The sequence below is a fragment of the Oxyura jamaicensis genome, chromosome 4, assembly GCF_011077185.1.
Source record: "Oxyura jamaicensis isolate SHBP4307 breed ruddy duck chromosome 4, BPBGC_Ojam_1.0, whole genome shotgun sequence".
Classification (NCBI taxonomy): Eukaryota; Metazoa; Chordata; class Aves; order Anseriformes; family Anatidae; genus Oxyura; species Oxyura jamaicensis.
In genome coordinates this window covers 15,977,353-16,000,625 of record NC_048896.1, presented here as the reverse complement: position 1 = coordinate 16,000,625, position 23,273 = coordinate 15,977,353, and the positions used below count along the sequence as shown (strand labels likewise).

General features: G+C 47.4%; 2 protein-coding genes across 13 annotated transcripts in view; one reads left to right on the top strand and one right to left on the bottom strand.

The window, feature by feature from the left end:
- LOC118167252 overlaps positions 1 to 23,273 on the top strand; it is a 237,830-nt gene that overhangs the window by 101,537 nt on the left and 113,020 nt on the right. Inside the window, exon 4 of one of the 11 annotated variants that reach the window (XM_035326541.1) lies at positions 13,167 to 13,285. The exons of the other annotated variants lie outside the window; for them this stretch is intronic. Coding sequence (XP_035182432.1) covers positions 13,167 to 13,246 — 80 coding nt within the window. The 3' untranslated portion in view covers positions 13,247 to 13,285. Of the gene's footprint in view, positions 1 to 13,166; positions 13,286 to 23,273 lie in introns of those variants that run through there. 11 annotated transcript variants of the gene reach the window in all.
- LOC118167246 (vascular endothelial growth factor receptor kdr-like) overlaps positions 1 to 23,273 on the bottom strand; it is a 131,886-nt gene that overhangs the window by 46,082 nt on the left and 62,531 nt on the right. For both annotated transcript variants that reach the window (XM_035326531.1, XM_035326532.1), the window contains exons 9-11: positions 22,958 to 23,133; positions 11,453 to 11,603; positions 8,592 to 8,697 (exon numbers count right to left, since the gene is read on the bottom strand). In XM_035326531.1, the coding sequence (XP_035182422.1) occupies positions 8,592 to 8,697; positions 11,453 to 11,603; positions 22,958 to 23,133 (433 nt within the window). The remainder of the gene's footprint in view (positions 1 to 8,591; positions 8,698 to 11,452; positions 11,604 to 22,957; positions 23,134 to 23,273) is intronic.

Here is a 23,273-nt window from a genome sequence, read left to right as displayed (position 1 = left end):
TCTCGTGTCACCTCATCCCAGTTAATTCTCGCCTCGTTCCTTCCCCATGTGAAAAACAGGGCTCCTCTCGGACACGCTGCCCAGGTTTGTGTATGACAACGTCAGCAAAGAGCCCAACGTGAAGGACCTGGAAGATTCAGCCAGGACATTGCAAATCAGCCCCACAGCCACCTACTTTCTTTTCAGCCTCTCAGTTATGGTTTCCATGGGTGACAGGACGCGCACTGGCACGGGAAGCAGGTCATTCATAGGGCTGCGATTGCCGGGGTTTGCTTTGTTTCGATATAACCCCGGAGAAGGGGGTGATGCGGCCCCTTTGGGCCCCAGCTCACTCTTATGAGTGGTCCTGGGAAGCACCTTGATCCTGTAACCCTTCCCCTGAGCCCCGCTGGAACCTGCGCGGTGCAGAAGGAGCCCCTGGAGAAGCCGCGAGGCAGGACACTTGGCAAAAGCACAAGGAAGGGGCGGTTCGTGACGGAGAAGGGAGGAACGCTTGTCCTGAGCTTCACCACATAGAAAAAGGAAGCAGCTCAGTCAGTTGTGGGGGCTGAATTCGCACACCTCTTCAACAGCTTGTGCTCTTTAAACATCCTAAGCCCTGCCTCTCTACAGGGCCTGGCTAACAAGGAGCCAGCCATATGGCACTCCCCTCTCCCTGCCGTGATACACCATCACAGGCCTACGGAGAACTATCCATGGGTCGTGGCTTTAATTATTTCTAGTTCTTCCTTTGGACTGCTAGCAAGAAAGTAGGGTCTAGGCCACCACAGCAGAGATGCTCCTGCAAGATTGCTTTGCTTTCCCTGCAGCCATTCACTTGAGGAACTCTGAGCCCTCACATTTGGAACAAATATCACTTTCTGTGCTGTCCTCTCTTAACGACTTTGAGGATCAAAACTTCTAACACCCTCTGGCCGTTTGTCCTTATCTCCAGAGAGTGCTTTGAAGTGCACAAAAGCATCTCTCGACTTTCTTTTTAATATCCTAAACTAAACTCACACAAGACATTCCTGTGCTCCTTATAAAGCTGCACCATGACTGTGTCTATAGCTGTGCGGGATGTATTATCCCAGAGTTATTTAAGATTTTCTGAGCTTTGCCACTTGAAATCCTGTAGGGAAATGAGTTTCAAAGGTTCTGATCCCATAAGCATTTTACATTCTGAAGGGGAGTGTTTTCCTTTTCACCTCAGCAGAATAGTGGGTAAGTGGAAAGGTATCCACTTCTCATGGTTACAAACCACGGAAATTAACCAAAAATGGGAACAACCCAAATTTAGAGGTGAAAATAGGAGACCAGTAAACCCAGCTCCCTCTGGCATCCACCAAAGAAAGAGCTGTGCAGTTCTGCTTTATTTATGATATGAAAATAGTTCTAACGTGGGTACTGAATCACCCAGGGAGGCAGTTCACTCCTCTTCCTTTTTCTATTCCTGTAGCAGTGGGCCTAATGCCACAGGTTAGTAACAAGCACATGCTCAGAGCACTGCCCCCTGACTTTGAGCCCTAGACACAGCTTTTTGAACTACTGCTGAATCATGAGAAAGATCTTCCTTCTCCTGATCACTTGATCTAACAATTTTATATTTGAGAATAGAAAAAGCCCCTATAAACGTATGAGCTGAAACCGATTCTCCAAGGACAGAAGAGGATAAATTTGGACAGCTTTTTAACAGCTATTAGTCTTGCAGAGTGACAGCTCTAGATGGGAAGTCAAGAATAATGCTGTAGAGCCAGTTAAAATCATAAAGGGGAATGTAATTATCCATTTTGGACTACGGCCAAAGTTTCAGGGGTGATACCGTGACTCTTCTAAAAAAGGTTGCAATGCCTCGAGCTGCGTTTGGTGGCCCAGAGGTAAATGCACCCACACGCTCATGCACACACACCACGCGCAGATGCCAACAGCTCCAGCTATGTAGGTCAAGAAAAGTCTGACATGGTAGTAGGGAAAAAAAAGAGCCAAATAGCTGTGCCAGGACCTCGTCCTAGCTAATCTCAAATGTATCTAGATGTGAAGGTGAAGAAGATGGTAAGGTGGAGGGAAACAAGCCTGGTCTGTGGGCAGTGTCTTGGGAAAAATCACCGTGGAAAGGAGAAAAAGGAAATTTCTTGTTTGTGTGCTCGGACTCCCTGCCCTGCGCTGGGATACCTGTCCCACACACACCCCAGCACAAGAGGGAGCTCGGTTTGCTCTCACCTGCCAGCTAGCACCTCCCAGAGCCCTCCAGACGGGGACTTCCAAAGCAGCAGCATCCAGCAGAAAACGGTGTGTGATTTCAGAGCCAGAAGTGAATGGAGTGATTTTTTTTGTAATTAGAGGAATCCCTTGAATTCAGTATGCATCAGCTTTTCACTCTGTGTGCTCCTGGGTAAATCCCTGAGACTGGGAGTCCAGTTATCTTTGCAGCATCGTGAGTAAAGCCCTCAGCTGCCAAACTGCCCTAATCCTGGTTTAATCTTCAAGAGGCTGATGCTTTGGAACAGAAACTATTTGGACCAAAGGGCATCCAAATTTTCTTCCCCGTCATAAAACCACACAGTTCTGACTTTTACCAGAACGAGCATGAAAGAAGCAGTTAGGAAGCCAGCAGCAGTGGCTGCTTTTGGAAGTATCCGGACAAATCAGTCAAGGATATCGCTTTGAAAAGTAGCCCCTACTAATCCAACTGTTAAAAAAACCCCTAATGTTCACAATGCCAATGTTCGGGCAGCTCTTCATCACCTGGTACTGGAGCCCATCCAAGCTGAACAAACATTATCTCTGTGGCATTTGTCTGTACTTGGTCGTAGTGGCAGGCAGGGATGAGGGGGTTGTTCTAAACACCTCCCGTGCTTCCAGTGCAAGCGGTTCAATGGGTGTATGCAGAAAGGAGCTGAATGGGAAAAGAGCCTGAACTCGAGCAACTGAGCGTAGGAATCTTTTCCTATTATTAACAGTGAGAACTGTTAGCAGGATTTCCTCTCTCAGTGGAGTGGCAGAGTCCCAGCATTTGGGGACCTTTAGCATGGCAAAAAAAAATCTGCGGAGTTAACCTACTTCATGTGCTTAGGCCATGCAGCTGGCGGAGAGCTTTCCATTCCTGGGTTCACAGCCAGGAGAGCAAAGTTTGCAACACATTGGCATTTGCTGCAGCAATCACAGGAAGAGCATAGCTGCGTGGGACCCCAGTGGGCTCCCATCCCTCCTCAAAGCAGGGCTCGCTGCAGAGCCATTCCCCTCAGACAGCCCTGCTCCCAGGCAGCCCGGGGCTTGCCAGTAAGGTGCAACAGTGGCACCGAAGGGAAATCTGCAATTACATCATCTGCAATTACGTCAAAACATTGCATCTCTTAGCCAAACTGCAGTTCCTGAACTGCTGACAGCCTGGAAGTTAGCGCTTCTAAGTTTGCCTTCCACCCAATATCCCGGTGGAGAGCAGTGCAGACCAGCTGACACTTTAACCCTTGCCAACGCACTCCGGCCCCAGGTGGCAGCACGAGCTCTGGGGCTGTTCAGCCCTTTGCTTCTGTGCAGGCTGCGCTGGAACCGATGGAATTAATAACAACTTATTGGCATGTAACGTCTAGACATCTTCCTAGTGGGAGCTGGCCTGAGATCCTGTGAGCTCACTGCATGCCAAACGCCACACATCCTTCAGACCATATCCAGTTTTGATTGCCTGTGTTGGATTTGGAAGCAAAGGGCTCCATTTCCTATTACTTAACCTAAAGGCCACCCAGTACTGCAAGCCCAAGGAAGGGCTTATTAGCTAATAAATAATTACTGTAAAAGAACAAACCAAATTTAATACTCAGTAAGAAAAGAAATAAAACGACTGATCTCTGAAGAGCAGCAACGGCGAGTAAATAGGCATTGCTGCTGGGTTCAGTAAAGCCCATATGCCTCGTGCTGTAACGTTCCCAAGCTGATAAAAACAAGCCACTTTAGAAGCAGCCAAATAACATTCCACAGCCCCGTACCATGAGTGTTTTAAGACATCTTGTAGTAAGGACAGAGCAGCAAGGCCCTTTTCTCAAGCTGGAGCCAGCATGAATTAATCTATCTTGATATTCCTTGCTTTCTCTTTTCTTTGTCTAATCCCTCCCTCCAACAGCTCTCGTTAACAATTCTCTCTTTCACTTCGTTAGCTGTATGTGGGCGAGGATGAGGAGTAAAAAAGTGGGTGGAAAACTTCTCAGCTGTCTAACTCTGGCAGAGCTGGGGTGGAGGTGGCTAGAGGGAGATGAAATTAATAGGAACTTGACTGGAGACCCTGCAAGGAAATATTCAGCTAGCTCCCAATCCATCTACTTGAATGGCAGAGAATAGCACTTATTTTTATAGCCTGACAATTCCGATCCATGATTTTATTCATCCATTCAAAACATGCTAAAGGATGGACTGAGGACAAGTGATAAGAGCAGTCTGTCGGTTGAATGAGAGCTCGTAGGGTTTGCTCTCCTCTCTGGCAGCGGGAGTTTCTCTCCCTGCGGAAGGCAAACAGTTACCTCCCTCAGAGGGCGGCAGAGCCGAGGGTAGTGCTGGGTGACGGGAGAGGTGCTGAACGGGGCAGAAAACTGCGGAAAACCAGAGGTCTGAGGTTACTCTCGAGTTCCTGGTGCACATTTCTAGTACGGACGGACTGAGCACTCTCAGGGCAGGCGTGCAGGTGCTGGCCAGCCACGAGCAATGACCACCCCGTGCCTTCCCCTCGCACCCATGTCGTGGCAGTCATGAATCACAGAGGCTGGGGAGGACAGAGAGCCCTCTCTGCTGTCCCTGCTGCCAGCCAGGCTTCCCCAGAAGACTTGCCCAGGACATTCGGGACCGTGTGCTCCTGTGCTTGTGCTTGGGCAGTGCCTGAAACATCCGGGTGAGTCTCCCGCACTGGGGACACTTTGTTCAAACCCCCAGAGGCAGCTCACCTTCCCCTGCCAGAGACTAACGTGGCAAGTCTGTGGGAGCTCACCGAAACCAGCACCCACGCAGGGTGACATTTAAGCAGCTCTGCTGAGCTGTTCACATGCTTGTCACCAAACCCACCCCATTGCTCTAATATCATCCTTTTGTTCCTCCGCCAGGCTTAAGCCTGGCACTTTGGGGTCACTTTGTGGAGTGCTTATCAATTTCCCCAGCAAAACTGATTCACGAGTTTCACTGCAAAAACATGCACATGGCCGGGCCACGCTCTCATATAGGCATGAGAGAGAGGAAAGAGGTGGAAAGAAACCTGCAAGGAGGGCTGAATTCTGTAGAGATCTTGCTGCTCTTTTCTTCTTTTCTCTCAAGCTCAAAGCAGTAAGATCAGTTTACTAACAGGAAAGAAAATAAAAGAGCAAGCTAGCGCCTTGCAGCGTGGAGAGGCAATACGAGCAATTCATGCAAACAGGGGTGTTTCATCTGTCATTAAAAGTCTTCAGAGGTAGCTACACAGCAGCTTAAATCATGGAGTGAAAACTTTAGTGTCGACTTAAAACTGCCAGGCCAATGAAGCTGGCACGATGTCATTGCTGCAAGCAGCATTTGGCCAAAATTTCCATGAACTACTTCATACTGTTAGCGATAACCACGTGCTTTCCTCTGGGAAGGAGACAGCCTTCAGGATGACAGGAGGGGGTGAATTCATCTCTCTATCTTGGAATAATAACAAAATGATCACTATAGCAAAGGTGACAGGAGACCTCAGTCGTACATGCTGCTTTCATCAAACAGATGCCTCAAGATCTCAGTGTGAGCCTGCGCTACTGGAAAAATCCCGGCTTGCTGCCTTGGCAAGCTTGTTTTTAAGCAAGACTATGGATCTGGGAATTTCTGGGGATTCATTCCCATATTCTTAGCAGCTCTAAAAAGTTGATGCCTTTTTTCAAATGTCAGTGAACAAACGTGCCGCTCCAGTTCTTTGAGGGCAACCTGCAGGGACACTGAGCTACAGCTGAAATCTCACAGACTAGGTAAATTCCACCTTCTGCTCTGAGACTCCAGCTGCTGTCGGACAGACTCAGATCACACAGGAAAAATAACCAATCTCGGCTAATCCCAGCTTCATAACACTGCCAATAAAAGCCACGCTCAGTCCGACTCCAACGTCTTTATTATTTCATGTGGCTACTCAATGCAGATGAATTACTTGCTAGGGCATAGTGGGAACAGATTGGGTTGTTTCCTGTCTATTTATTTTCTGGTGGGAATAACGAGTGATAAAAAGCAAGGAAAAGTCTGAAGGCTATGGGATTTCATCAGTATCTTTTTTGAATGATATTCTATTATCCAAAGGCTCCACTTAACACAGATAGCCCTGGACTTCAGGAAGAGGGAAGGAGAGGAATTGTCTGCTAATGCAAGCGGGGAGACAAAGTGCCGAAATCTGAGATTCATAAAGTCTAGTTTTATTACTTTGAATAAATCTTAATCAGGACATAAAAATTATTAGGAAACACCTCAGAATGTGTTTTCAACCACTGGATCAGCAGGAGATGAAAATAATGAATATATTATAAATTGTAAAATTATGTAACTTGGAAAGAAGTATTGTTATGAAACTTTAATAGCGAAATATGTAAAAGCTTAAGCTGAAGGGTGTGGGCTGAGCTTTTGAACATGTCTAAAAACGGAATACTTCAGGATGCCTGGAGTCTAAGGAAAGGGCAGAGGTGGCTGAGCGATGCGGACTTGCAGCCTCGGGGCTGTTTGTGGTCCTCGAGGTGTAAGCGGCAGCAAAGCTCTTAGGGAACACGAGGAGTCCTTTGGAGGACCTTGGGGTCTTTGAACCGAGGTTCCCTCATGGCTGTTTGGATTGCTGTGCCTGCTTTTATTCTTTCTGGGGAAATCAGGGGATAGGGGGAAGCTGCAAAGTCCCTAATCGTGCACCAATATGGAGCAAGGATGCATTTGGAGTGCTGCACTGAATCCAGGAGCTCTGTGGCACTCCTAAAGCACCTCACTCAGAGACTGCAGCCACGGGCCATCTTTAAGCCTGGGATCAAACACAAATTTCACCCTGTTATCTATTTACCTTAGCAGAGTTGGGAAAAGAAGAAATGGGAGGGGCATACATAGGCATAAGCATAAAATAAAGAAAGAAAAATGTTGTTAATTTTGGTTGAGGTGTCTTGCTATCCCAGGATGTGGGACAATCCAGCAACCAACAGCTAGTTTTTGAGTCACAGCAATGGTGAAACTCTTCGCTTTCATGTGGGGACTAACATAAATTTAAGACTGATCATCAGACATAAAGTAAGTTCGTGGATCATGTATTTTGACGGGCTGTATATATGGAGAGTAACAGGAGCCACAAAAGCCACAGAAGTCTTGTCTGGCCATGCAGCAAGGAAGGTTTAGAAAAGGAAGAAGGTGTGTAGGTACATGTTGCCGACCTCCAGCTTTTGCAGTTGGAGCTTTGTAGATGGTTGTTTTTACCTAAGATCCAAAAACCTTAGAGAATACGCTAAAGACAGACCTTATGTGTCACTGCAGTATCCAAGTAAACCCAATTTCTAGGTATCTTCCAGCAAAGGGACAACTCAGGAGTGAAATGTGAACACCAATTTTTGTCTTCCCAGCCCAACCTCCATGTTTCAGAGCTCTGTTTTAGATTATGTTTAGAACTGGAAAGTCTCCATGAGAAAGAGCAGATGGCTTCGGCACTGATCCTGCCAGATGCTGATTTAGTCTGGAGCCAGTCCAGAAAAGCACTTTAGCTTTGTGCTTAACTTTAAGCATGTGAGTACCCCGAGAATTATCACATGCTTAAAGGTACACCAGGACCAGAACTGCAGCACTCAGCACCTTGCAGGTGTCAGTACTGATCTGAATCGCCCGCCTCAAAGCACGTGTAGCTGCAAAACCACTCCTACAGCCACCAACGTCAGTGAGTCCAACAGGGGTACATCAGCTCTCTGAGCAGGACAGCACCTTCTGCAAGGCATCGCCAAGAGTCTGTGAATCTAGAGCAGAAAAGCTTTGCAGTTCATGCAGGAAGCGTGCTCTGGCATGATCTGTTTGGAAGGAGAAGCAGGTAGGGAGGCGGAGAAGGAAGGAGGTCTTGCTGCCCTCCTCGGCTCCGTAACATGGTTGGGGACCTAAATGGGAAAGGAACCGTCCACACTTCCAGCTGCAACAGGCGGGTGCTGCAAGCATTCAGACACTCTGAACATCAGCCCAGATATCTCTGGCCATGGTAGGCCTCTTAAATTACACAGTTGTTCAAGTCCTGCTACCGGGAGAGCAGGCAAGGTTGGGTAGTACAAAGTGCTAAGAGCAGAGCATTTTAATGAACTTGGTGCCCTAATCAGCTGGGTGCACTTCACAGGACCCCTCTTGCACTGAAGCAATCTTACACTTCCTCAAGGCTGAGGGAGACAGAGAGGTTTTTGACCCAGAAGTCTTTGGAGAGTTTTAAACAGGGTAAGTGACATCATTGCCAGAATCCCGGCATTTATAAACAGCAGAGATCTGAAAATGATCCCAGGGCTGTGGAATTTCAAGCATGCTAACAGCCAGCAGCAGCTTGGGAACCGTGGGGAGACCGCTCCGTGTGAGCACAGCATCCCCTCCGTAAAGCCCACTGCTATTCCATGACATCAGTGCTCAGCTTTCCATCAGACACATACCTTCCTCTTATCCCCGTGCTTCATGGTCATATTTTCAATGCTCTTGATCTTGTTGCCTATGATCATGTTCTCCTGAACCAGAACTTTTTGCCCATCAGGGTTGCACCTGGAGGTGGAAAAGCAGAGGTGATGTTCAAGAACCCAGCTCACTGCAGATAACCCAAGGAGGCATGATGACAGTGGGAGAATGTCATTCTTAAGTGACAGCCTGAGATCTTAAAAACTTCTGAAAGCTCTTGCTGATAGAGATCATTACCTCTTTCTAAAACCTCTGGATTCCTTCATCACAGCCTTTTAAAGGTATTTAGGACCCACCTCCACAAAGGTGTCCAAGGATCAATGCATGAGCAGCCAGGAAACCCCCCAGACATTCTGAAGATTGAAAAAAAAGAAAATACTGGACACCTAATAATACCACGTTTGTTTCGTCTGGCTAATAAGGGCGATACTCCAGCTCAACGCAGCTATGGCTCTTTAAGTGCTCTTCTGAGCACTTGCAGTGCATTTCAAACTTCCAAATGCCAGTCATTCAGAACAGTGTGGGGATGGGTGTCACTGAGCACGGCTGGCTGCTGAGCCTTCCGACATAAAATGCAGGCTGAGGGAGTGGAACGGATAAATACTGGGCTAGCAATACCAGAAGGCTCCTTTCATATTGCATACTCACCAAAAGACAGCTATATCTCTGTCAGTTCTCAATTTTTGAGTTACGGGTGAAGAGCAGTGTATGGCGTGCTGCACATGTCATGCTGCGAGGTGCATCTGCACCACCCAAGGTAAAGGGCTTTTCTGTCTTCCTTAACTCCAACCCTTCAAATAACTGAGCAGATCCACAAGCCTTCTCTAGCTTAGGAGCACAAAGGCTTTGGCTGGCTGGAGCTCCAGGGATGCTGGCTGAGGGCACTGCCAGCTGTGCCACTCCAGGAAATTTCTTATTTTCAAATTTCCAGTTGGGCTCCAGTCCAGGGCAGGTATTGGGAACTGGGACCCCGTGACAGCAAGCTGGTGAAGTCAGTTCAGTTCCACAACTAGCTGCAGTTGGACGTTGTGCAAGTCATCGCGATGCACGGCAGAAAAAAGCGTCCTTACCACCTCCTCTGCCCAGGGGCAGTCCCAGCAGCTGTGGAGCCCACAATAGCAAATGAGGATTGTAGAAGGGAAAATGCATATAGGCTTCTACAGGTGATGAGCAAGGGCTGATACTGCAGGAAACGAGTCTGTAACCCAGCCATGCCTTTGCCAAATACGCACAAGACACATGAGTAACACCCGGGGCTAAGGGAGGGCTTACAGCTCTGCGAACAGCCTCATTAGAAGATGCCCTGGGTGACTTCCTGCAGGGCACAATGCCGCCTTCAGGATGAAGGGGAAAATACTCAAGGGAAGCAAATCACATCACAGCTCTAAGGAACAATGATCGAGTTTGGGGATTCAAAGTGCACCGGTGAGGAGGGGGGAGAGAAAGAGAGAGAGAGAGGAAGTGAGACAACAGGAGGAAATGGGGGCTGTGTCATTTCCCACAGGAATCCTCCTACAGCTTCTGCTGGAAAAAGATAAGGCTGCCCCGGGGGCCAGAAGAGGTAGACGCCACTCTGCAATTGTATTTAAATTGATAAGATCAGAGAGTCAGAGAGCTGGAACAAGGGTTATACGAGGTCTTCTGCTACCAGGTCCCTGCTTCGAAACTGGCGTAATTCAGTATTCACGAGCACTTTTCTCTCCCTGTACAGAAAGGTCTGGAAAAGATTTTGTGTCATCTCTGTGGCTTTCCTATGACTGCACGATGTTTCCTTATGGTATTTCCACTCTGCTCTGGTCGAACACCTCCAAAGAAGCAGCTTCAGCTTGTGTGCCTTGATGCCAACCACCCTGCCTAAGCCTCGAAATCTCTGCCATGTAATTCCCAACGGTGCAGTGTAACTCCTGGCCAAGTGCTAAACAAGGTAACAGGCTACTTCCCTTGGGGAAGGACATCGGGTCCCTTCTTCGACCCAACCTGAGACAACATCACCTAACCTTTTTGCAACTACTGCTGTAGGCAGCCTGGGAGAGGAGCTTCTCTTCGTGGCTTTTCCCTGTCTCATGTCAGGGAAATGATTGCACCTGGCTGCTCTGCGGCCCCTGGTGCTCCCCGCTCAGAGCTGAGCCAAGACCTCTCCCCTCAGGTCACCCTGCTTACATAGCAAGAGGAAAGAAAGCGTCTACTTGTAAATCTCACAAGGCATCTTTCATTTTAACTTGCCTCCTTCCTTTCTGACAGTTTCGACCCAGTGACTTCCTTCTGTTTCTTGACACCCGAGGCCACCTCCAGACCCCCAGCAAAGGGCCCTCAGTACGGTGTGAAGGCCTGGCTACCTTCAGCACCTTGGGTGGTGCAGGTGCTTCCACGGGAGACCAGGATTAGTGTGCACTCGTAAGCAGCAAAAAGTCCAGATGGCAACTAAATGAACCCAAGTCTTTGGCAGGTTTGCCTGACGATAGTTCTTAGAGGCAAAAGGCGTGTTACCTCTACACAAAGAACCTCTCTGTGTAGGCTGCACCCAAGAGGTGCAAGGAGAGGTGGTGGTAAGTCAGAGGGACATTGCTGGTTGACTTAAAGAACATTCAGGTCTGTTTTTTAGTCACTTTAACCTTATTTGATGATTTGGATATTACAGAAGGTGCTTGTAACTGCAAAAAAGATCAGAAGCAATAGAAATCTGCTGGGCTCATAACCCTGCAGTCTTTGGGTGGGGAATCACTGCTTGTGGTTTTTAAGTAAAAGAAGTAAGATGGGCTGGAAAGAAAAGCTGACTCGAAAGCACCAGGCTGTTGGGCATTGTGTTCACCATTAGGCGAGAGCTCCCCGAATGGGCACTTACAGGGTGTCTGTGAGGCTGCAGGGCTGCCACTTCCACTCGATCTTCGGGTCGGGATTCCCGCTTACGGTGCACTGGATTTTGTGTTTGCTTCTTAATTCCACCCGCTCAATCTTATCGAAATCAGTTTCCTTTTCGTAGATCTTGGGTCTCTCTGAAGAAAAAACAACACAACATCAACAAAATAAACCCGAAAGAGCAAGTTTGAGTCCGTGGTTGTGGTCCTGCTTCCATCAAAGGTTTTGAAACCCTTTGCTGTCACCACTAACAGTGATGATTTAGTGAGGTTGAAGTTGTAGGGCAATTACCAGCCATCCCGAAAGTACACACACACACACGAACACGGGCACCACTTTGGCTGGTTTAGAAACACATCAAAACACCGCCACATTCATCCTAATTGCTTTCAAGTGCCATCGTGGACCTGCTGCACTTCTAGAAATGGTGTGCCGTGAACATCTATTGACTGGGGACTGCAGGACCAGGCTGTTAGTGTATGTGCCGTGGACAAAACAGCGCTCAGCTTCTGATGCCACCTCCTGAGAGGAACTGTATCAAACAGCTGCTGCTCTGCAGCGTTGTTATCATTGTGCACGGTTCTCCACAGGCTCTGTGCAAAGGAGTCCTTTTGATCTGAAACCTTGGCTTTCCTTTTCCATTTACGTGTAGCACGCACTGGATAAGGGGGAGCAGAAGGCACGGAAGAAGTGGCAGCGAGAAGCCCCTTGTAGAATAACGCCAAGACATCCTCGCCAGAGAAGGAGCAAAACCATTAAAAATGTCACTGCGTTATTCGCCTCTGGAGGGGCCGCAGGATCACACCCTGGGGCTGGAAGTCTCACAAGAGCCAACTTGTGTGTGACACTTGCAGGGCTGCTTGTTGCCAGCAGGAAAGCAGTGCTTTGTCCCATCTACTTCCAGCTCCCACGGGAACATGCGAAAATGAGAAATAATGTTAAAAAATCCCCAAAGTGAACTGAACTTTTCGTAACCTCGGAGAGGGTGGGTTTGAGATTGGGGTGAAAGCACAGGCTCTTCCCTTGTGCAGACAGCTCTGCCCATCCCTGGCCATATCTCTTTGTCTGCTTCTCATAACAGGAAATCAAACAGATTTATTGGTTGGGGTCCCTCTGAGGAACACCTCTGTGCGCTGCTTTACGCTGAGGGCTTTTGACAAGTTGGGAAGTGAATGCAGATTAGATTTCTATTTTTTGGGCTAACTTATTTTTTCTGCTGTCAAGGAGGCCCCAGATATATAAACAGGAGCTGCTGCCCACCTCATCAATCTTGAGCCTTTTCACTCTTTTTTTTTTTTTTTTTCCTATATTTTTCCCCTCCCAGCCTGCTGCTCTTGCAAGAGGACTGACCACTCTGATCCCATGTCTCGGTGGGATCCTCGCTTTCCATTTCTCATGGCTGCCAGGTCAGACTCTGAAAGAGCTTCTGACCTCATCGGTGCCTGGAAATACATCAGCATTTCCTTCTCCACCAGATGAAAGGAGCACTGACTGTAGCCTGTTCAGCCATATCCTAACTCCCATTCTATAGAAAAACGTTTGCTGCTTCAAAGAACCTGGATTAGGTCTTGACTGGTATTTCACTTTAAAAAGCACACCCCAGAAACAAGGAAGAAATGGCAGGATTTGCTTGGTTTTGCTGTTGTGTTCTGTTTTGTGGTTCCGATCCCCTTTGCTTTTGTTCCCCACTCTGCCTGTGGGTGATGTCCTGCCACACTCCAGAAATGAACTCCTCGCTCCTTCAGCCTTGCAGGCGGGGCGAGGGGTTGTCTTTTTGTGATGGAGAAGACGAAGAAGGGAGCGGGCAGGACAGTTCTTCAGACTCTGAAAAACACATCCCCATCTGCAAAGTGGAAGCAGGGCTGCCGGCCCCACGTGGCTGCTGCGTTACGCAATGCATCACTGAGCAAGTGTGGAGATCTGTGGGTGTACGGGCAATTCACAGCACAAATTATTGGCACTAATGTTGCATTTCCATGTAACTAGCATCTCATTTCCCACCACTAAATTATTTCTGATCATAAAAATAATTTTGCAAAATTCCCCGGAGACAGAAGCACATTTTTCATGGTCTCAGACATTTTTCTTTGCAGTCTCAATTCCTTTGTTCTGCTTGTTTGGACTGAGCTCAAATGTGTAATTTTCACTCAGAAAAAAAATGACTCAAGTTCAGTGTGAAAGGTTGCTCAAGTGTCACGTTCTCTGAGTCGAAAGAACAAAGCTTCACACACCTGGGGAGAGGGACAGTAAGCTTGTGTGTTTGTGTTTGTGTTTGGATGAGTGTGGGGGACAAAGTAAGCTTGATTATGATCTTGGAAAATTAGATTTTTCTTGGTGGAATGATGAACACGTTGGATGTCATTTAAATTATCCTTCTAAAAAAGAAATAATAATTTCAGCTTGATCTAATTAAAATAAGAACACACATGAGTGACAAATGAATTCCTAATTCCGCAATTACGTTACTGCATGGCACTATTAAATATTACTTGAAACCTAGAATGAGTCAAAATGATTCATCAATTGAAATAATTAGTATTTATGAGGTTTAAGCAGTTATTTTCTTAAAACTTGAGGGGCTGGCTAAAAATGCCTCCCCGTCATTTCTTTCAGAGTGCGTTACGACACAGTTAGCGTGGGGTAATAGGTAATTACAGGCATGGCACTCAGAAATTGAAGCAATTTTTAAGTCTCTTTCTCTCATTTCCCTTGCGTCGACTGACATGGTGGTAGGTGTCATCCTGTAAGTGTCAGCCTGTGAGTGTCACCCCACCTTCCGCAGTCCTGAAAGCAGCTTCCTTGTGCTTTTAAGGCTGCTGGCAATGGCCCCAGCACGCCTCGGATTTGGGATGTAGGTTGTGGTGGGGGATATTCCTCAACCAAAAACCTTCCCACCCTATGCACAGTGGGCACCGTGGCCGTCTTATGTACTGTGCCCCCGAAGACAGCTGAAGGAAGCATTCTCGTTCCCTTTCCAGCTAGATCCTATCCGCAGCAGTCGCCTCCATCAGTGCTTGAAACATTTGGGGCTGTTCAGTCACATCTTCCCTGGCAGCTACTGGCCGTTTGGGTTTAGTCGGGCAGTAACGAGGTAGTTGGCTCCGTGGGCAACCGCAGCAGTCTCTGCAGAAAGGCTCTCTGCGTTAGCATGACGAGGAAGTTTTTAACCTAAAGCTGGCGATTATCTATTCTGCACCTACTGGTGTATTTCTTAGATAATTCTCTCCCTCCTCCAAGCCCTGCTTTGCTTTCCCTTTCATGTTTGCTTACTAAGCAGCGTGGTGGCTTATGCACAACCTCCTGAGGATCTTTGCTCATGGGTAGGTGTGGGGAAGGGCTTGGGGTACAAATCCATCGGTAAGCACTGCCAGAATCCATGTATATTGCTGCTTGCACCCTAAATTATGCATCTAAAACATGGGTTTCATCAACCCAGCTACATTTGCATGTGTATAGCTGTTCTTAAGCATGCAAAAGAAAAGCTGTTGGGGATGGAGAGCTCTAGCAAGCATTGGACTAACGGCACTACAACAGCTGTACAGAAGCAAGCTGCCTCTGCACGGCACCCTGCAACACACCTTGCCTCACCCAGCCAGTGCAGCAGAGCCTCCTTTCTCCCTGAAGCTCTGTGGCTGTGCCAACCTCTCATGCCCTCTGCTACCCTCGCCTTGGGCTCACTGAACGCCTCCCTGCGGAGTCTTGCCCCGACCCAGCAGTCCTGTCTGCTACACGGGTGCTGAGCTGCAAGAGGAGAGCGCTCAGTACGCTCCCCTCCTGACCTGAAGTATCCCTCGCCATTCCACCCTCTGCTTCCCACCCGTTCCCCAGAGACCTGCCTGCTTACTTCCAGCCTCTGCCTCCCATCCCTTGGCCGTTGCCTTCCCCATGCTGAGTTTCCTCAAGCAGAAGCCAAACAAACCTTAAAAGCTTTCCCGTCTCTGGCTGCTTTTGCAATGTGCAATGTTCAGATGGCTTTAAATGTATCGAAATAAATGGGTTTTTGTCCTCTCTGGCTTAAAGCGTGATCGTATCCCCAGCCCTCTTTGCAGAGGAGCGCTTGCTGGTGTGAGAGATGACCTGAATAACTAAAGACTTGGCTGCTGCTGCACTGTGAAATGCAATCAGAAAGCAGTTCTGCTTACTCTAAGTTTCAAATTGATCAGCATTATGTAAATCTCACCTTACTGTCTTGTGTAACGGTTAGTCTGTGGCGTTAGGAGCCAGTAATACAGAAAAGGACTGGGACATTGGCATCACCCCTTTTGCAGGAGACCCTTCGACCTTTAAACACATTGCAGGTGGTGGTAGGGAGTTGCACACTTGTCACCCAGAGAAGCACCAAATGTAGAGAGCAGCCCCCAGAAAGGCTTGCGATATTTGCAGAGGAACTTCGCCTTACTTTCAGTGACCTCTGACTGAAATGCTGTTTGCACACCTTCCCCACTACCATCTCGACCGGGTTTCAAAAACATCTCTGCACATTGAGCACTTCATTAAAATCCCGTAGAGTGGTCCAGTGAGGCATTTAGGCTCAACCTTATGTACTTAGCTGGACACGGGGCTTCATTCAGTCTGTTCACAGAGAGGCCACTCGTTCTCAATTTACCTTTTCTGTTTCCCAAAAGCAAAAATAATTTGCACTTCAGAATCTTTCATCTGATGTTTGTACAGTACTTAATGGAAACAGAGCTCTGCAAGTTGAGCCAGGTGAATGTTTTGTAATGTAGATATGAAACTCATTAATGCAAGCATGGACTGGTCAAGTGATACGGGGAAAAGAGGATGAAATTCACCCCCCAGGTAAAACCACTTAATCTGTGTTCAGCTTGCAAGTGATCATTGTGTTTGTTTTTCTTTTTTTTTCTTTCTTTTTTTTTTTTTTGTTAAAAGGAAAGAAAGAAAAATGATTCAAATTAAATGAGCAAAAATGGCTTATGTTTCAGGCTGAACAGAAGACTGATTTTGTCTGGGGGGGTTGCTTTGCTTTGTTCTGTTTGCTTTATGTTTTATCCTGCGCAGCACTACACGCCAGGCTGCCAGGGACTGGGTGCACAGCATTGTCCCCACGGTACCTCCGGGGAAGCAGATGCCAGGGCGAATTGAGTGGCCGAAGTCTCTCCGTGAGTCAGTACCACGGCCAGGAATAGAAGCAGGCTCACCAGTTATCGGTCCCCTGCCTAATCTTTGGTGCCCACACCCTGCTGCTCCATTGTGAGCCGCTCGCACAGGCTGGGAACGCCAACGGGGTGGAAGCACGTGGAAGAGAAACCGTTCAGCTGCGTACTGCATGGTAAGAGGAATCACAGAGAGCTTGGTCCACCCTACTGGGAACCTGGTGGTTAAATGACAGTGCAAGATGGTTTGGTTTTCCTAACCTCATACAGTCACTTTTAGATATGTCTCTCCTGACCTTGTAGGAAGACAGCTGTCTCTGTTTCAGCCCTGTACCACCTTTCCCAGGTCTGCCATTCATCCCTGATGCAGCCAAGCTTTGGGAAAAAAGGGGTTTTCCTCTGGTCTCTCTCCTTAGTTTTTTGTGGCTTAAACAGAGTTCAAAAGCAAATGTGTAGCGATGAACCGCTTAATTTTCAGCAGAGCAGACTGCTTTCGAGGATTTTTGTCTGTCCCCTTTGCCTGCTTTTCAAAGGAGAAAACCACCAGCTAATATACCTGCAGGCTTGGCTGAGAGACTGCATGGGAACCATGTGCTGCCACTTCCTAACTCCCCCCCTCTGGATTTTAAGGGCTGTCAGGGAGATATCGCTGCTGCAAAGACGTGAGTTGAATGTTTCAGATTTTTCTGGCAAACTGCAGCAGGCCCCCACCTTCCTCTTCCTAAAATTGCTTTGGCTACTTCCAGCAGAATGAAAGTGGCTCATCTGACTTCTGCATTAGAGACTCTCCTGGGAGCGCGCAGAGGCTGAGGGGAGGCTGGGCTGTGGAGCTGCACGTGCGCAGGGACCGCGTGATGTCAGTGAGAAAATTCTTCCTAATTTGCTCATAATTAGCATCTGTTTGTGCTGCTGCATTTCTTTCTTTTCTTTCATACATCTCCCAGAACAAGCCAATTGCTTCTCCCTTGCCCGTGCCTGATAAATGGGCCCAGCAGGACCGGCCGAGCATCGCCTGGTGATGTCTTTGCACTTGCTCTTCCCAGCTGAGCGTCCTCCCCACCCAACCTGTGAACACCGCAGCCAGTGCTCGCCGTGCCCAGGAGGAAAGCAAAGCGATGGGCTGGGGGAGGAACACGCTGAAATAACAGTTGGAGGGAGACTGGCTGTGTTTTATTTTGGGGTTTCTAGTTTGCTTGGCTGGCTCGGAAGATGGAAAATGAGATTTTCTCGTTTGGCTTTTCTTGAATGGGTCCTCCTCCAAGGAGCTACTCTGGAGGTGGATATGACACGCAAAGGACAACCAGTCCTGGCAGAACATCGAAGCATGAAGGCAAGGTGAAGGTAGAGCATTTTATTTAGCCCTGCTTTTTCTATCTGGCTCAATCCTTTCACCTAATCATCAGTTGGGTTGTGCTGATAATCCAGAGAAATTCATGTGTCTCACAGCTTGGAGATTTCAGTGGCCCTTCGTGCACAAAGGACCCCGTGAGTCTCCCCTCTGTCCTCAGCTGCCTTTAAATGAGATCGACTGCTCCAAGAGCTCTTTTTCTCTGAACTGGCACAGCCCAGGTGTATTAAACTCATCCTGAGGACTCGTCTCTCTCTGCAGACTATTTCTGGATCTGGTTAAGGTGACAGGGTATTGTTCACGTGGATCACCGCGTATTTATTATGGAGATCACTGGGGACTCCTTTGATGTCAACTCATCCCTTGCAAGCCGAAGTAGGTCAGGCACAGAACCCCCTTTGCCTTTGATTTTAAACCAAATAGGAAGAGCTGGCCTGACTGCAGAACAGGGCAACGTATGCATCACGAAGTGCTCTGGAGCTAATTCTCCCTAGTAACGGACACCAAGTACAGCCGTCACCTCGCTGCCGTGACGAGGAGCACGTGGCAACGCACACGTGAGTTCTCCGCTCAATCCTTGCTCAGGGGAGAAGGAATTCATACGGAGCCTGCGAATTACTGCTGCTCTTGGGTGAGCCCGTTACTAGCACTCAGTCCTGCACTGCTTGTGGGTACAGTGCAAGAGCTTGGGCGATCAAGGCTCTAAAGGGCATGTAACTTGAATTGACTAGAGCAGCAGGAACCCAAAGCAACACTTGCTGGAGGAGTCTTGAGGGAGCACAGGAGAGAAACTTCGGGACGAAGGAGAAAGGCAAAGTGGTGAAGGAGGTTATTCATCCCATTTCTTACAATGTGCTTTGATACAACGTGGTGGTCAGAGCATGCTGACTGCTCCATAGAGGGCTCAGCAAGAACCTTGGTACCTGCAGATGACTTGGGCAAGGGTGAGAAGGAAGTGCAGCCTGCTTGCCCATAAATAGATTTGGGGATTTTTTGTTTATGTTTTGTTCTGGAGCAGCTTTGTACTCCAGCCCGCAATAACTCTTTTCTCCCACGTTTCTCCTTCTTGGCTTCCTCAGATGTGCAGCCACCAGCTGTTTGCTAGGATTGTTCCTTCTTCTTGCTCCCACCCCTCCAAATTCTTCAGGACATTATTTTCTTGAAGCTTTTCTCAATAAGAATTTAACCAAACCAAACAAAAACACAGCAACCCGCCGCTTCTTGGACAGTGTTTGATGTGTAAATATGTAAAGAAGGAGAGTTTTGAAAACGCAGTCAGCTACCTCCTGGGGGCTTGAGTCCTGCAATGAGCCAACGCGACTCCACAAGGGAGGTATGTGCTCCTGCAAGATTAAATTCCAGCTGCAATGGGAGCACGGGTGACCAGAGGCACAGCTAAGCCACTTCTTAAAGAGACATTTTTTGAATAGCAGCGTGATTCTCCTCCAGGCCAGGCAGCAAGTGCACATCTTCATGCACCTCCTTCCTGCATATTGTCAAGCAGCTCCTCACCCGGGGCCAGCATTGCTATCAGCTCCTACCCAGCAGCTCGGGGAGTTATTTGCCCTTTTTGCTTTTTCTTGCCTCCATGGAACTGCAGCGATGGATACCTGTGCTCTCTGCAGATCCTCATCAGTTTTATGGGCATATCAAACGTCGGGGGAAGGAGCTCCCAATATTTTGCTCATTACTATGGAGTGAAATGCCTTGCACATCCAGTGCATGCTTTATACCAGAACTGCTGTGCTGGCTGCAGTTAAGTACGTGGAAGGCAACTCCAAAGAAAGCCAGCAGCAGTGTGGGTGTTTTACCAGGTCAAGAGATGCACCGTGTATGAGCTCCTGTCTTGCAGGGCTCAGCAGATCATTTCTTATCTTGTCTCATCTTGTTTAAAGGGGTCTCTTCTGCTGCTGTTAGTACCGAATAAAATACACTGCAAAATTAGCATAATGCAATTTGATGAGTAATGGTCCTATGCTATTTAGATGTTGTTTGTGGGTGACAATTCACAGCACTATTAACTTTAAACTTCCTCCACACCTCGTTCCAATTGGCAGCGATGGGTTTGTCGCAGCACGCGGACTGGCAGTTACACTGCGCAACTCGGGAACGTGAACGGTGTTTTATTTTGAAGAGACTCACAGGAGAGGGGGCTGTCTGCTTGCTTATAATTTCTTCAATGCAGTGACCATTTGCAGGAAAAGAAATTCAAATGACATTTGGCATTTCATTCAAAAGTCTATTTAAGTGATTTTCCATCTTTTAATGTTATGGATCAGAATTCACTGTCGTTCCCAGATGCAGCTCTGAGATTTGAAAGACTGGCGCTGGCTTTTGGGGCTTTTTGGGGCTGATTAATGCTGTTCCTCGAAAAGAAATGGTACTCTTCAGTAATAGGAAGCTGCTTCGTGGCTGTGTGCTCAGCATGAGGCTTGTCAGGTGCTGGACTGCCACAGACACCACCTTTTAGACGTGATACAAACCCGATGCTCCTATCACTGGGTTGACTTGCAAACCCAAGAGGATTTTTTCATGAAGCCTGTTAACCCCTGCATTCCAATTCCAACCTTGTTAATTGCAGACTGCCCATGGTCTAAGCAGAGACGTTTAATCACCCCTCTCAGCTCAGAGGTGGTTCTGTTTCGGTGGTGGGCAAAGTAATCACTACATCAAATATCTATAAAGCATTTTGGCCTCCTTCTGCATGTCTTAGTGTCTGCTAAAACTCCAAACCCTTTGATCTATTCAGGTGTGATACCAGGGCATCAGTCATGACGACTGGAGATGAAGCGTCAGGTTATTTCTGGAGGAGTTAAGGGGAAAATTCAAATCTGCATTCAATTTGGAGCTTCAGGTTGTTTTTTGCATATAAAGCAAATGATGCTCAGATCTGAAAAAGAAGCAGTCCCTTGACTCCAACCGAAAGCACAAGAAAAAAAGTCTGTTTTCTGCTGTTGGATAAGCTTCAAGAATAAAATTTTCCTTTTCTGATCTCTTCCCGCATGCATCTGGACAAAATGACCCTGTCCTTGGGTTGGGAGCTGCTGGGTTAGTGCTGCAGAGGACAGCCTGGCAAAGGCAAGAGAGCTTTCCTAGGAATTTTGAGTCATTCCTGTTCACAGTCAAGGCAAATACCCCCCTTGTTTCCAGTCATTTGCTTAAAAACAATAGCACTCTGGCAAATCTTTCCCTTTGCACGCTCTCATTTCTGGGGTGGCCTTGTTTTACCAGGAAAGAAGCACCTGCTGTTCATTCTTCCTGTGCTTCCACACGCAGTGAGTGCCTTCTCCAGGCAGCAGCATTCCTGCAGCTGCTGGACTTTGCCTACTCGAGAAAGGGTGTTTGGCAATGAGGTAATTACTCCTGATTGAAGTCTTTGTTGGGCTGCTCTGAAACAAAGGCTAACAATGAGCACCATGCTAGGCATGCTCTGTGTGTGAGGGACGGAATACCACATGCTTGTACATACAAGGAAGATGAAAGGCTTCTACTGTAGTTAATAGCATGGGATGGTTTAATCCTGAAATAGCATCTTGCTCACACAAACAAGGTCTGTTTGTTTTTCTACGCCTATTTCTGGAAAAGCTGCTCTTCAAACTAACATTCTCTTTTGCATGCAAACACTAATATTTACCTTGACAAGATAATTTATTATCATTCTTAATTTTCTCTTCCTTTGAATGTTTCCGTTCTCTAACAAGACAGCAAAACCATTGTATGGGTAAACAACCCCGAGTGAACAAATCGCTGCAGTTTAACACCTTCCTGCTCATCAGCTGAGCTGCAGTAGCTGACCATAAACACGTTCATAGCTCTCTCCAGTCCCGATTCACACCTTAAAGTGATGTTTAAGGTGGTGTAAGGTACCCTGTCTTACTTAGCATTTTCAGTAGGCCAGGTGTGCCTAACAAGTTCTCCGTTTGTCAGGCATTATTCCTTTGTGAAAGGTGAAATGAGAAAAACACAAATACTGGGAGCTACGTAGTGCAATAGTACGTAAGTAATTCAAAACAGGACAATTGAGAATATTTTTAGGTGTAAAGATGAGAAAAAGAAAATAATTCGCCTTTGAAAAAACAAACAAACAAACAAAAAAACCTACTAGATCAATCACTGTATCTATCTCCCTGGCTGAGCAAACTCGGGAAATACAAAAGAAAGCAGAGCTGGCTCCTGCTGAACTCCTGCTTGGCCTTGTGATTCAGTCTCTGTTCCCAAATTCAATGGATGAAAAGAGGCAGTGGATGTGCAAAGAGACAATGTGGCTCTGTCTTCCATTATCCCAGCGAGGGAGATTAATAAATTTGATTCCTGTATCTATTTTCCCTCTCTATCCAGTAAAACAGCTTCAGTGCACACAGTTTACGTCAGTTTTCTCTGGATCCCCCTGAAAATGAACCTGTCTCTTGAATGCTCCCAGCAGGTAAATAACAACACATGAAATACAGACTTTGAAAGTATTTCTGTAGCAGGATGATGGAGAGACATGAAAGACAGGGTAGCTTATCTAGTTCCTTCCGCCAGCGCATTTGGGACTTTTCCTATCCCAACAGGATGTTCTCCAGTGCTTTGCCCAAGCTAGTTTTTAATCTCAAGGGATAGAACTTCCCCCACTTCTCTTGGGAAACTGTGCCCCCACCTCCAAGACCTCACTACTAGATATCCTCCCAAACTCCTGTTACAAGTTTGTTCACTTCCAAGCCACTTCTGTTTCCCTCTGCAGAGGCACTGTCCCAGCAAAAAGATGCTGCAGTCTCTGAGGTTCAGTGGAAAGCGGCTTTAGGTGACCTGGTTTCAGATTAACTCCTCATATCAGCTCTCCATTCTGTTGCTTCTATTTAGCATGGGGTGACATGAGACGGATCTTCAGTGGTTCCTAAACAAGATGTAATCTATGCGCCACGTTGTGTGAGCTCTTACCAGCTAAACATGGGGACTTGGCACTCATTCCTGCTGACTGGTACAATAGGATTGCATGAAAAAAAGAGAAAGAACTCAACAGAAGATATGGTAAACATCAAGGCCTTACCTGTCACAACCAGCTGCATGGTGAGGTTCTTGTACAGGCCGTATTTTGCGTTGCTCAAGACGATGGTGTAGTTCCCGGCATGCTTTGGTCTCACGTCTCTTATGCCCAGTCTGTATTTCAGTGGGTCGGGCTCATAGCAAGTATGGTTATCCTTGATCAGTTTGCCGTCTTTGTACCTGTTTGGAAAGTCTCATCAAGGCTCGTCATGCGTGCACATGCCTGTTAAGCCCTCAAACAACTGAACTGGTACCCAAATTAGGGCAGATAAAGAGTCATCCTTCAGAAACAGTAAGGGAGACACAGGCCTGGAAGCACT